A 15,030-nucleotide genomic window follows, 5' to 3' on the forward strand; every position below is an offset into this window, starting at 1 on the left:
CCCTGACTTAATAGTAAAGCTTCTGACATTTCTCCATTAAATGTGATGCTTCCTATAGAACCTGGTATAAAATGACTCTTATTTCCTTCTGTTTTTACTAAGGTAAGGTTTTTTCCATCAGAATTGGGATTTGAATTCTATCTGATATATCTTAAGCATTGAGATGAGTTTGGGTTTTTTCCTTATTCTATGATATTATATTAAATTACATTATAATTTTTTAACTAAGTTTTGAAGTCTATGTAGAAATTGGAAAGCTTTCAGTCTTTTCTGTTTTGTTTTAAAAATGAATTATCTCCATCTTAAAGGTTTGATAGACTTTATTCTTAAATCTCTCCAGATCTCATGCCTTTTTTTAAAGAGAGGACCCTTGGAAATCTTTCAGTTTCTTCTATTTGATCTATTTCATTTTTTACTTCTTTCTTTGATAATTGACATTTTCTTAGAAAATCATCTACTTGACTAGATTTTTAAAATAAAGTTGTTCATTGTATTCTTAAAAGAGATTTAAAAATCTCTATACCTACAGTTATTTTCTCATCTCATTTCTAATGTTACTTGTGTCTTGCCTTTTTTTAATTAATTGACACATTAATAATTGTACATATTTATGGGGTACTTAGTGATGTTTTAGTACATACAATGTTTAGTGATCAGATCAGGATAATTAGCATATCCATTGTCTCAAACATTTTTCATTTATTTGTGTTGGGAGCATTCGAATATCCTCTCTTCAGCCGTTTGAAAATGTATACTGTTGTCAACTATGGTCACCTTATGGTGCTATAAAACACTAGAACTTATTCCTCATATCTAGCTGTAATTTTGTGTCCTTTATCACATCTCTTTCTACCCCTTCTTTCCCCCTTTTCTTCCCTGCCTCTAGTAACCTCTGTTCTACTTTCTACTTCTGTAAGATCAACTTTTTTAGCGTCCACATAAGAGTGAGAACTTGTGATGTTTAGCTTTCTGTTCCTGATTTATTTCACTTAATATCCTCCAGTTCCATCCAGGTTGCTGCACATGATAGGATTTTATTCCTTTTTATGGTTGAATAGTATTCCATTATGTATATATACCACATTTGCTTTATTCATTTATCTGTTATTGGACACTTTGATTGATTCTGTATGATGACTATTATGAATAGTGCTGCAGTAAACATGGGGGTGGCACAGATATCTTATTAATACACTGATTTCCTGTACTTTGAATAAATTCCCAGTAGTGGCATTGCTGGATGATGTGGTAGTTCTATTTGTAGATTTTAAGGAATCTCCCTACTGTCCTCCATTGTGGCTGTACTAGTTTACATTTCCACCAATAGTGTAAAAGAGTTCCTTTTTCTCCACATCCTTGGTTAAATTTATTCTTAGGGTTTTTTTTCAGTTATTATAAATATAATGGCTTTCTTGATTTTTAATGTGTGTTGTTTGTATATAGATATACTACTGATTTTTGTGTATTTGTGTTCTGAAACCTGACTAAATTTATCAGTTCCAAGAGTTTTTTTGGTAGTCTTTTAGGCTTTTCTTTATTGTAAGATCATGTCATATGTAAATAGTAACAATTTGACTTCTCCCTTTCCAATTTGGATGCCCTTTATTTCTTATTTGAAGAGAGACAAGGACATTGTAGTAAAAGGGTAAATTAAGCAACAGGCTAAAACAATTATAAATGCACACAACCCTGGAGCACCAGATATAAAAGGAAATGTTATTACATCTAAAAGGATAGACCCTGATACAATAATAGTTGGAAACTTCAGCATCCCATTCTCAGCATTGGACAGATCACCTAGTCAGAAAATCAACGAGATACCAGATTTAAACTGCACCATAGGCCAAATAGACCTAACAGACATTTACAGAACATTTCACCCAACAGCTGCAGAATACACATTTTTTTCGTCAGCACATGAAACATTTTCTAGGAAAAATAAAGGCAAACATACAATGTCAAAGGAAAGAAAAGTAATGAGAAGTACTGCCAACCACATTTATGACCATATGTTAGGGCATACAAGTCACAAAAATTTTTAAAAATCAAAATAATATCAAGTATCTTATCTGACCACAATGAAATAAAACTAGAAACCAATAACAAGAGAAACATAAAACTGTACGAAAACATGGAATTTCAACCACATGATCCTGAATGACCAATGAATGAAGAAATTTAAAAGGAAATTTAAAAATTCCTTGAAACAAATAAAAATAGAAACACAATATATCAAAACCTGTGAGGTACAGCAAAAGCAGTAGTAAGAGACTAGTTTATAGCAGTAAATGCCTGCATCAAAAAAGGAGAAAGATTTCAAATAACCTAATGTTGCATCTGAAGGAACTAGAAAAACAAGAACAAACCAAACTCAAAGGTAGTAAAAGGAAGAAAATAATAAGGATCAGAGCAGAAAGTAAAGACTAAAATAATACAAAGTCAACAAAAGAAGTTGGTTTTTTAAAAAGATAAAATCAACAAGAAAAAAAGAGCAAATCCAAATAAAATCAGAAACAAAACATGTCATAACTGATATTACAGAAACACAAGGATCATTGAAGACTATTAACAACTGTATGTCAATACATTTGAAAATCTAGAGAAAATAGATAATAAATTCCTGGACATATAAAACCTACCAAGATTGAGTCCAGATGAGATAGAAAACCTGAACAGACCAACAATGTATAATACGACTGAATCAGTAATAAAAAAAAAGACTCCCAACAAAGGAAAGTCCAGGACTGGATGGCTTCACCACTAAATTATCTTCTCAAACTATTCCAAAAATTGGAGGGGAGGGAATTCTTCTAAACTCATTCTACAAGGCCAAAATAACCCTGATACCAAAACCAGACAAGGACATCACACAAAAAGAAAACCACAGACCAATATCCCTACTGAACATAAATGCAAAAATCCTCAACAATATTATCAAACCAAATCCAACAACACATCAAAAAGATCATACAACATGATCAAGTGGGATTACAGGGATGCAGCGATGGTTCAACATACACAAATCAATAAATGTGACTCATGAACAGAATGAAAAATAAAAACCACATAATCATCTCAATAGATGCAGAAAAAGCATTTTGTAAAATTCAACATTCCTTCCTGATAAAAACTCAATAAATTAGGTAGAGAAGAAATGTACCTTAACAAAATAATGACCATATATGGCAAACCCACAGCTAATATCCCATTGAAAGCTGAAAAGCTTTGAGCTTTTCCTCTAAGGACTGGAACAAGACAAGAGCATCCACTCTCACCAGTCTTATTCAGCACAGTACTGGAAATTCCAGCAAGAGTGACAGAAAGGAGAAAGAAATAAAAGGCATCCAAATTGGAACGGGAGAAATCAAATTGTTACTGTTTACATATGGCATGATCTTACAATAAAGAAAAGCCTAAAAGACTCTACAAAAAAAACTCTTAGAAATGGTAAATTCAGTAAGGTTTCAGAATACAAAATAAATACACAAAAATCAGTAGTATTTCTATATACAAACAACACACATTAAAAATCAAGAAAGCCATTATATTTACAATAACTGAAAAAACTTTTAAAGTCTGTTTTATCTGAAATGAAATAAGTGTAGCTTTTGGTTTTCATTTACATGGAATATCTTTTTTCATCTCTTTGCTTTCCCTCTGTGTGTCTTCACAGTTGAAATGAGTTTCTTGTAGGCAACATGTAGTTGACTCGTTTTTTAAATCCATTCATCCAGTTTATATTTTTTAATTGGGGAATCCAATCCGTTTACAGCCAAGGGTGTTGTTGATATGTGAGGACTTACTCCTGTCATTTTGTTGTTTTCTTTTCTCTTTAAAAAAATCCCTTGTTTCTTACATTCTCTTATTGTTTATTTTTGTGGATGAGTGGTTCTCTGTAGTGATGTTTTGATTTCTTCGTCTATGACTTGATGCTTTTCTTTTGCTGTTTTTAGAACTTTTTGTCTTTGACTTTTGACAGTTTGAGTAAGATGTGCCCCAGAGAGGACTGTTTGGATTTTATCAATTCGAGGACTTTTGTGCTTCCTGGATCTGAATGTCAATTATCTCCCAAGACTTGGGAAGTTTTTTTACAACTAGCTCATTAAATATTTCCTATGATGTTTCCCTTCTCTTCTTCTGGAACTCTCATAATGTGAATATTTGTTCACTTAATGGTATTCTTTAAATTATTCTTTTTTTCTTTTTGTCTGCCTTAGTTATTTCAAAAGACCTGTCCTAAGTTCAGAAATTCTTTCTTCTGCCTGGTCTAGTCCTTTGTTGAAGCTCTTCATTGTATTTTCTTCTAATTTCATTCATTGAATTCTTCAGCTCTAAGATTTATGTTTTCTAATATCTCTCTCTTTTTGAATTTCTCATTCAAACAATGAATCATTTTTCCTAATTTTGTTGAATCATGTATCTATTATTTTGTATCTCACTGTTTCCTTACGATTATTATTTTGAATTCTCTTTGTGATATTTTGTATATTTCCTAATAATTGGGATCTGTTATTGGAGAATTACTGTATTCCTTTGGAAGTGTCACGTTTCTTTGTATTTTCATGTTTGATGTAGCTCTACATTGATTTATTTCTACACATATGGTAGAAAAGTTGCCTTTTCCAGTTTTATGGAGTTGTTGAAAAAACTTAGAGTATTGGTTGCGTGGGGTGCATTCACTTTGTCTTTAGGTAGACCCACTTGTGTAGTCTCTTTGCAGATTCTTCAGCAGTAATCAATTTTAGTGATGTTTGTAAGTGTTTCAGTGGCCTAAGCCGCAAGAGTTTGTGGCTGCGATGGTGCAGCTTTGCCAGGGGTGGGCTCACTGGGCTGTTTCTCAGGTCAGGGGTGCATGAGTGAACGCTGTGATGAGGCAACCCACTTGGTGTCCGGCTTGCTGGGATTATGGCCATGGGGCTGTTACTCTGGCTGGTGGCATGGGCACATGCCTGCTTGGCTGGCTTGGAGACACAATGCCTGGGTTGGGGCCACTGGGCTATTTCTCAAGTTCTCAGGGGTGGTGTGCAGCCACTCGGCCAGTCTAGGGGCATGTCTGCCAGAGGAGAACCTACTAGTCTGTTTTTTAGGTTCTGGGCTGGGTGCACAACTGCTTAGCCAGTCTGTGGGCATGTTTGTTGAGTTCAGGCCTCCTGGAGTATCTTAGGGCGTAGGTGCCAATGTAGAGCCAGTCCAAGGACATCTTCACCAGAGGCTAGCCTGCCAGGCTGTTTTTCAGGCTCAGGACATGGGTGTGCAACTACCCGGCCACCATGGGGACATGTCAGCTGCTCAGTTGCTCAGGGACCTCTGCTGCTCAGGGGAGGGCATACAGTGGTGTGACTGGCTCAAGGGTGGGTTCTCCCTGGATGTGTCCACCAGACTATTTGACCAGAAGTGCTGGCAGCAGGGATTGGTTTCCTTGCTCTGCAGGACCAGAGCCACAGCAGATCCTGTGCTCAGGCTCTGTGCAGCTGGGGTTGTGGCATTCAGACACCTGTATGGACTTAGTGGAATGAAAACAACTCCTAGGCTGGAAAAGTGCAGGGTGTACTTCAGAAATGGTTCTGGTCTCAAGATGATCGGTGACATGCTGCAGCAGCTTGGCTCACAGGGAGTAAGTGCAGATCTTGTGCTCCCAGTCTGGGGGAATACAGCTGTGTGAATTCACAGCAGCTCCCCAAACTGGGCTCAGGGCTTGCAAGGACTGTGGATTCTCCTGTAGTAAGGATTGCATGTGTTTGCAGTGGGAGTGGAGGCTGCTGAGGTTCCTCTGATTACCTTCCTCCCCTACCAAGCCCCCGTTCCCACAAGGAGAAGTCCCTTCTGACTCTGGGCCATTCCAGGTTCGGAGGATGGGATGGCAGAGGCAGGATGCCTCCACGCTGGCCTTGTGGGCTCCCAGTCATCACAGGTACCTCTCCACTTCCCTGCTGCACTTCAGCACTCTCCCTTCAACACTCCAGTCAAATCTTAGCTGTTTGTTTATTGCCGTGGTCCTTTCTTGAAGCGGAGGAATGTGCACCAGACACTTACAGTCAGCCATCTTACTGACATCACTCTTCGTGTCTTGTCTTTTTTTGATTAGACTAGCCAAGTATTTGTCTATTTAATTGGTCACTTGAAAAAGCCAGCTATTTACTGACTTACTGATTGAATCTATCTCTTTTGATTGGATGACTTTTGCTTTTCCTTTTATTCGTTTCTGGATTTAATTACCTTGCAAATTTTGGTCTTTCGTGATCCATAATAGTTTACTCATACTTTCCTGCTCTTTGCCCTTTTTTAATGGGAGTATTCTTCCGCTTGATCTTTCTGTGTATCACAATTTAATCTTTGTTTTTGTTTTTGTTTTCCTCTCTTTTTATTTGGTAGTAATTCTGTTTCTCTGGAGGCTCATGCTTTTGTTTGTTGAATTTGGTTAGTCTAATGCATGCTGCTAGTTTTCATAAGTGATTGGTGATTCATGGTTTATTCATATTTGTAACTGAAGAGTCTAGATTAAATCTATTAATTTTTCTCTAGCGCATGTAAGAATCCCATTTATGGCTGGGCGCGGTAGCTCACGCCTGTAATCCCAGCACTTTGGGAGGCTGAGGTGGGCGGATCAGGAGGTCAGGAGATGGAGACCATCCTGGCTAACACGGTGAAACCCCGTCTCTACTAAAAAATACAAAAAATTAGCTGGCCGTGGTGGTGGGTTCCTGTAGTCCCAGCTACTCGGGAGGCTGAGGCAGGAGAATGGCGTGAACCTGGGAGGCGGAGCTTGCAATGAGCCGAGATCCCGCCACTGCACTCCAGCCTGGGCAACAGAGCGAGACTCCGTCTCAAAAAAGAAAAAAGAATCCCATTTATGTGTTATTGAATCTAGGGTCTGATTAAAATGTTTATCTCCTCTAGTGATTATTGAGAAGGAGTGGAACTTGTAGGTAACTTACTTTTTGAGTTTAGACTCTCCTTTCTTCCTGAAATCTCTAAGTAAATGGGAAAAACTTCCCTGTTTTTCTGGCTCCTATCTTAACTTTGTAAGGCTCCCATTCCAGAGAGCCTCTTATTTTATATATTAAGTTTTTACATATACTAGAGTTGTCTTGTGTTTATCCATATCTGAATAATTATTATAGATTTATGTTTTAATATTTTATAGGACTAAATCATTTTGCTACTTTAAAAAAAATCACGAAAGTACATTATTTGAAGTTTGGAGAAAAAAGGGATTTGGTAACAAAGGACAGCCATTTCCATTTTAAGCAGCTAAACAGCAGGAGAGATTTCTGTAAGAAGGTACCAGCTCACATTCTATTGTTCATCATTTTGGTGAGAGACTGCAGAATCACTTTTACTAAGTTGGGATTAGGCCCATCTCTCATTATTTGTTATAATTTTGTCACATGGTTTTTCTTTATCGTTTCATATGCTTTTAGGATAATATAGTTTAAAAGAACTATGTATTGTATTTTGACTATAAATCCACCAAATGTACAAACTAATTTGAGAATGATTGACAGCATTATAATATTTGAGATTTCTTTCCCAGGACAAGGGATGTTGTCAAGTTTATCCATTTCTAGATTAAATTCCATATGATTAAGAATCAGTAACAACTTATAAAGATCTTTAAAATAACCAAAGATCTATTTCACAATTTGTTTCACTTTTCTACTGACTTAAACACCAATTTGAAAAAAAAACAAGCACTTCAAGAATCAATACAGAAGGTACATTTTTAAAAAATCTTCAGTACAACTGGCGTTATGAACACTGACTAAACATTTGATAACATTAAGGAATTACTGTTAATTTGCTAGGTATTGCTAATTTGATACTATTGCTAACAGTATTTTGGTTATGTTGTTTAAAAGGAGTGCTGATCTTTGAGACATATACATTGAAATAGGATTTCTGGAATTTGCTTCAAAGTTATATAAGGTAGAAAGTATATAGGAGTGTGAAACAAGGTTGACCATGAGTTGCTAATTGTTGGAGCTGATCATTGTGTGGTTTATTATATTATTCTGTTTTCTTCACATATGTTTGAAGTTTTCCATAATAAAAGCTAAAAATAAAAACAAATGTACAATGTCAAAAGAAAGAAAAATAAATAATGAGAAGTACTGCTAACCACATTTATAGCCACAGGACAAAAGTACTTTTAAAAATTGATTCTATTGTTCCCTGCCCACTTAAAGGTAACTTGTTGACCTTAAGCAAAATTACTAAGTAGCTTAGTTTATATTCTTTACTTCTTATGTCATCTTTCTTCATGTTAATCCAATACTTGTTTTCCTTCTCCTTTGTCAAGTGCACATTGTCCTCTTGTTCGCTTCTTTACCTTCAAAAATTGTCAGTCATCCATGAAACCCCCATGGATGAACCTGTCCAAGTTAACATACAAGAGAATGCTTTGTGAGGGAGATCAGGGATAGAAGACAGGAAATAGGTCTGATAGAGTATTAGAAAAATATTTGAATATTTAGAAAAATACTGGTAAAAATGTGAGAAGCTTGTTGGAACATTTGGAAAAAACTTAAGAGTTCCATATGAAAAACACTATTGATTTTGTTTTTAAAAATTGAGAGTCTGAAGATAGGGAAAGTAAAAGCTGAAACCTCTAGTATTCTAACAGAAAATAGACAATGTCCAAAATGGGTCAATCACAAAGTAGCAATGTTAGCATATTATCCAGAAAGAAGAGAAACTACGAACAGATCTGATTAGAAGAAACAATTAAATTCCTAGTAATTACTTCTGGGAGTAGGATAAGTTGGGAGAAGGGTAAGCAGCATGGAACAGAAAACTGTATTTTATAAGCCATTTAGTACTACAATCTGACTTTTAACAGTGTTTATATTTTACTTTAATAAAAATAAAAGTTAATATTAAAAACGACTTCTGTATTTACTGTTGATTTATTCTATGAGCTAAGAGATAAAACTAATAAAATTAAGATTATAATATTGAGTGAGGGGAGGGGTCTAGCGTCACTCTCTTACATGTACATATGTTGTCCCAGCACCAGCTGTTGAAAAAACTATTTTTTTCTTTATTGAATTGTCTTGGCACATTGTCAGAATCAATTGACCATAAATGTATGGATTTGTTTCTAGCCTGTTGTTGAGTTGTATGTATGTCTATATGCTAGTTCCACACAGTCTTGATTACTGTAGCTTTTTAGTAAGTTTTGAAATTGAGAAGTGTGAGGTCTCCAACTTTGTTGTTCTTTTTGAAGACTCTTTTGGCTATTCTGGTTTTTTTGAGTTTCCATATGAATGGAATGAGCTTGTCAATTTCTACAAAAGAAGAAAAGGCAGTTCAGATTTTGATAGGGAGTGTATTAAACCTGTAGGTTAATTTGGGAATTGTTGCCATTTTAATAATAAGTCCTCTGATCCATGAACATGGGATGTCATTCCCTTTATTTAGATCTTTCATTCTTTCAATGATGTTTTATAGTTTCATTGTACAAATTTTGTACTACTTCTGTTACATCTATTTCTCAGTATTTTATTGTCTTTGATGCTACTGTAAAAGGAATGGTTTTCTTAATTTCATTTTTGGATTGTTTGTCACCAGTGTATAGAAATACACTATGTGTAACAACATATTGGTTGTTTTGTATTAATCTTGTGTACTGAAACCTTGGTGAACTCACATATTAATGATAATAAATTTTTGTATATTAGGATTTTCCATATACAGAATCATATGATCTGCAAATATAAATTGTTTTACTTATTGCTTTCTAGTCTGGATGCCTTTTATTTTCTTTTTCTTTTTTCTTTTTTTTTTTTTTGCTTAACAGCCCTGTCTAGAACCTCCAATCCAAAGTTGAATAAAAATGCCAAAAGTGTACAGCCTTATTTTATTCCTTATTAGGAGTAAAAGCACCATTAAGTATGATATTAGCTGTGGGTTTTTCATAGAAGCCTTTTATCAGAGAGAAGAATTTCCCTTCTATTTTTAGTTTGGTGAATGTTTTTATTATGAAAGAGTTTTGGGTTTTGTCTAATGATTTTCTTTGTCTGAAGTGTCATTTGGTTTTGTTCTTGGTTTTGTTAATAGAGTCTGTTGAGTTTTTATCTGTTGAACCACTCGTTCATTCCTGGGATAAAGTGAACTTGGCCATTATATACAATTGTTTGTATATGTCACTGGATTCAGTATTTTGTTTAAGATTTTTGCATTTGTATTTCTAGGAGAGATTGGCGGTAATTTTTGTGTGTGTGATGTTGTTGGGTTTAGTATCAGGGTAATTGGTCTCATAGAATGAGTTGGAAGGTGTTTCCTTCTCTTCCCTTTTTTTTTTTTTTTTTTGAAGGAGTTTGTGAAGTATTGGTTTTAATTCTTTTTTAATTGTTTGATAGAATTCAGCAGTGAAGGCTGGTTCTGAGCTTGTGGGAAGTTTCTGATTCCTAAATTAGACTTTTTCCTTCTTATAAGTCTGTTTGAATTTTCTGTTTTTTCTTGAGTAATGTTTTTAAATTTGAAAAATACAGAGCAAGTGCAAGGTTGTAAGTATGTGTAAGGTAGTCTGATAAAGTCCAAATTACATATAAAAATCTATCCTGCTATTAATTCCTGGGAAGTCAATTTGAAACTCATACTGTTTAACAATTTCATTTTTTAAAATGTTATTTTTCCAAAGAGTATTCTTAATGTCTATTTGCATTATTAAAATAATCTTACTCCATAACGGGTTGAAATTTAAGGTGTTTGTTTGTTTGTTTGTTTGTTTTTATGTTGCTTTTATCTCAGCAGCAATGCAGCAAGTCTTGGAAAACCTTACGGAGCTGCCCTCGTCTACTGGAGCAGAAGAAATAGACCTAATTTTCCTCAAGGGAATTATGGAGAATCCTATTGTAAAATCACTTGCTAAGGTATATAGATTTATTCATAAGATTACTGAATTATTTTGGACTTAGTTTTTATAGAGATATTTTCAGATATTACTCTTTTAGAATTTGGTTGATATACATTAGGTTTAGTTAGCAAATAAAAACATTCAGCACATAATGAAATCTTAACATATGCAAAAATTAGACCATTTTTCTCTTTTCTACTCTGACTTTAAATACAGGATGAAATGACTCTTAGTTTTGGCGTAATGCCTTTAAGGTTTAGAGAAATCATACCTGCACAGTTGTGTTTTAACAGGGCCTGTGAAAAAGATCCTGATCCTATTTCCATTTTCAACAATGGCAAAGTACTGATTTTCTTCTTTTGCATTAGACTGTGTACCTACTTTTCATGTAAGTTCTTGACTTCCTTTATCTAGTGCTTTTTTGAAATTTTGTTATTTGTTGCATAAGCCTGGTATTTTAAGTCTGTTTCCCTAGTCAACTCTGGAGTAATCTCTTTAACTCATTGATAAGTATACTTTACAACCATTTTTATTAAATAATTATTATATGCTAAAGCTTAATGTATTACCTATTTTACAAACCTGCTATACCATTCTTTAGAGTTCCCCCAAATGACTCTTGCTTTCAAGAATCTATGCCACATGCCTTCTTTGATCTTTTCTTCATAGAGCCATCTTGTTCCTTTTGGTTTTTGCTCTATGAGAATGTTGATTTCACTCTCTTCTGTGATTTTTTTCTTATCCAAAGTCTGTTACTTGTTTTCTTCCAAGACCTCTGAAAAATACCTCCTTTTACAAGGTTTTCTATTAGTGAGAGTGAATTAATGATGCAGATTCTTCTTCTTCTTTTTTTTTTTTTTTTGAGAGGAAGTCTCACTTTGTCACCCAGGCTGGAGTGCACTGGCACGATCTCAGCTCACTGCAACCTCTGCCTGCTGGGTTCAAGTGATTCTCCTGCCTCAGCCTCCCGAGTAGCTGGGACTACAGGCGTGTGCCACCACCCCTGGCTAATTTTTGTATTTTTAGTAGAGGAGGGGTTTCACCATGTTGGTGCAGGCTGGTCTCGAACTCCTGACCTCACATGATCCACCCACCTTGGCCTCCTGGGATTACAGGCATAAGCCACCAGGCCTGGCCAGTGATACAGATTCTTCATTTTATTTACATGTTTACTTATGCTAAAATCACATGGTATAAAGGCCCTTAAGTAGAAACGAATCCATTTGCAGATCATCCAACTGGAATTTTTATTTTAGTCATTTTTTACTATAGCCTTTCCAATGTTCATTAGATATTTTTATATTTTAATAATAATGTGCAGGGTATTGTTTCAGATTCAAACTTGTCATAAACATTAATTCCTACTGTTTTAAAGTAATAGCTCCAGGGTCTGTTGAAATTATTAGGAACTGTTTAGATTTCTGTTAAATAGTTTACCTGGGTTCTTATTGTACTTTTAAAATGGTTTTTTACTCTTTTCTTGATGTTTTTCTGTTGATTGTCAGTTATTGTCCATGTAGCTGTTACACTGTTATCTCTATGTTTATTTAATTTATAGCTTTTGATCTATAGATTTAAAACTATATAATGCACTAACAAATGTTTATAGTTTGCAAAGGTCTTTAAAATACACTGTTTTGTCTTCACAACAACTTTATGAATTTAAAATATACTGTTTTATCTTTCAACAACTTTTGAATTGAAAAGTAAGACTCAGTAAATAAGTGTTGTGTCTAAGGTCTCTCTGCTAGCAAAAGACAGATGAGGTTTAGGCCATGTGTTCTATCATCAAATTCTGTGTTCTACCTACTCCAACACCGGGTGATGGGGTATGTGTATGTTTGTGTATGCTTATTCTTAAAAACTGGTGGGAGTAAAAATTTACTGGTTTTATGCCATTGATGTTGGTCTTTTAGAGGATTATCTTGTTCATTATTCTTAACAGTTGCAATGGTTGGATGACTTTTGAGCAGGTAAGGTGCTACTGTACTCTTTTGATGATAAAAATGAAATAAAGCAAAGAGTTATCCAATAATATGCAACATCCAGGCAGATTCTTAATAAGGAAAAACAATGGTAGTTCAATATTCCTATAATATAGGTTAAAAAAAATCCCAGGAATAGAGGAGGAATTCCACTTCCAAGAAAGAAATAGTAAGTCACAGCAGCCTAGCACTCTCAGTATAACAAATAGAAGGAAAAAAGAGGCACACATTGCTAGATATGCAGAGAGGCAGAAATATCTGGCCACTAATCATGAGAAAAACAACAGAGGCAGTCCCATAAATGGTTCTTTTATTGGCATTTATACACAAGGATTTGAAAATAACTTATTAATGTACTTTTAATAGAAGAAAAGGGAAAAAAACATGTAAAATATTTTTAGAAAATCAGAATAAAAGATAATCAAATGAACATTTTAGGATCAAAAATACAGTATCTGAAATTAGTTCACTGATAGAAGACTAGACACAACAGAAGAGGGAATAAGTGAATTTAAAGATAGGTTATTAGAAAATATTCAAGCAAAAACTAATAGAGAAGAAAGAATGAAAAAAAGATAACAATATGTGAAACATACTCAAAATATCTAATATATATGTAGTTTGTATTCCAGAAAGAAAGGAGAGAGGGAAGAAGAAATATAGGTAAACCCTATACTTTTGCATTTCACTTTATTCCCCTTTGCAGTTACTGCCTTTTTAATAATCAACTAATGGGCAAAATAACCAGCTAGCATTATAATGACGGGATCAGATTCACACATAATATTAACCTTAGATGTAAATGGCTAAATGCCCCAATTAAAAGACATAGACCAGCAAATTGGATAAAGAATCAAGACCCACCAGTCTGCTGTATTCAGGAGACACATCTCATGTGCAATGACACACACAGGCTCAAAATAAATGGATGGAGGAAGATTTACCATACAAATGTAAAGCAAAAAAAAAGGGATTGCAATCCTAATCTCTGATAAAACAGACGTTAAACCAACAAAGATCAAAAAAGACAAGGGCATTACATAATGGTAAAGGGATCAATGCAACAAGAAGAGCTAACTATCCTAAATATATATGTACCCAATATAGGAGCTCCCAGATTCATAAAGCAAGTTCTTAGAGACCTACAGAGACTTAGACTCCCACACCATAATAGCCGGAGATTTTAACACCCCACTGTCAATATTAGACAGCTCAACAAGACAGAAAATTAACAAGGATATTCAGAACTTGAACTTAGCTTTGGACCAAGTGGACCTAATAGACATCTACAGAACTCTCCACCCCAAATCAACAGAATATACATTCCTCTCAGCGCCACATAGCACTTATTCTAAAATGGACCACATAATTGGAAGTCAGTCCTCAGCAAATGCAAAAGAACGGAAATCATAACAAAGAATCTCTCAGACCACAGTGCAATCAAATTAGAACTCAGGGTTAAGAAACTCAAAACCATACAACTACATGGAAACTGAACAACCTACTCTTAAATGACTACTGGGTAAATAATGAAATTAAGGCAGAAATAAATAAGTACTTTGAAACCAATGAGATCAAAGACACAATGTACCAGAATCTCTGGGACACAGCTAAAGCAGTGTTTAGAGGGAAATTTATAGCAGTAAATGCCCACAGGAGAAAGCAGGAAAGATCTAAAATCAACACCCTAACATCACAATTAAAAGAACTAGAGAAGCAAGAGCAATTAAATTCAAAAGCTAGCAGAAGACAAGAAATAACTAAGATCAGAGCAGAACTGAAGGAGATAGAGACATGAAAAACCCTTCAAAAAACAATCATTGAATCCAGGAGCTGGTTTTTTGAAAAGATTAGCAAAATAGATAGACCGCTAGCCAGACTAATAAAGAAGAAAAGAGGGAAGAATCAAATAGATACAATAAAAAATGGTAAAGGGGATACCATCACTGATCCCACAGAAATATAAACTACCATCAGAAAATACTATAAACACCTCTCTGCAAATAAACTAGAAAATCTAAAAGAAATGGATAAGTAATTCGTGGACACAAAACACCCTCCCAAGACTAAACCAGGAAGAAGTCAAATCCCTGAATAGACCACTAACAAGTTCTGAAATAGACAGTAATAATAGCCTACCAACCAAAAAAAGCCCAGGACCAGACAGATTCACAGCCAAATTCTACC

General features: G+C 34.8%; 1 protein-coding gene across 25 annotated transcripts in view; it reads left to right on the top strand.

Annotated features, from left to right (window-relative positions):
- PALS2 (protein associated with LIN7 2, MAGUK p55 family member) overlaps positions 1-15,030 on the top strand; it is a 114,297-nt gene that overhangs the window by 39,635 nt on the left and 59,632 nt on the right. For 8 of the 25 annotated variants that reach the window (XM_009452527.5, XM_009452524.5, XM_054687204.2 and 5 more), the window contains 1 exon segment: positions 10,756-10,874. The exons of 1 other annotated variant lie outside the window; for it this stretch is intronic. In XM_009452527.5, coding sequence (XP_009450802.1) covers positions 10,758-10,874 — 117 coding nt within the window. In that variant the 5' untranslated portion in view covers positions 10,756-10,757. 25 annotated transcript variants of the gene reach the window in all.

This window comes from Pan troglodytes, chromosome 6 (assembly GCF_028858775.2).
Source record: "Pan troglodytes isolate AG18354 chromosome 6, NHGRI_mPanTro3-v2.0_pri, whole genome shotgun sequence".
NCBI lineage: Eukaryota > Metazoa > Chordata > Mammalia > Primates > Hominidae > Pan > Pan troglodytes.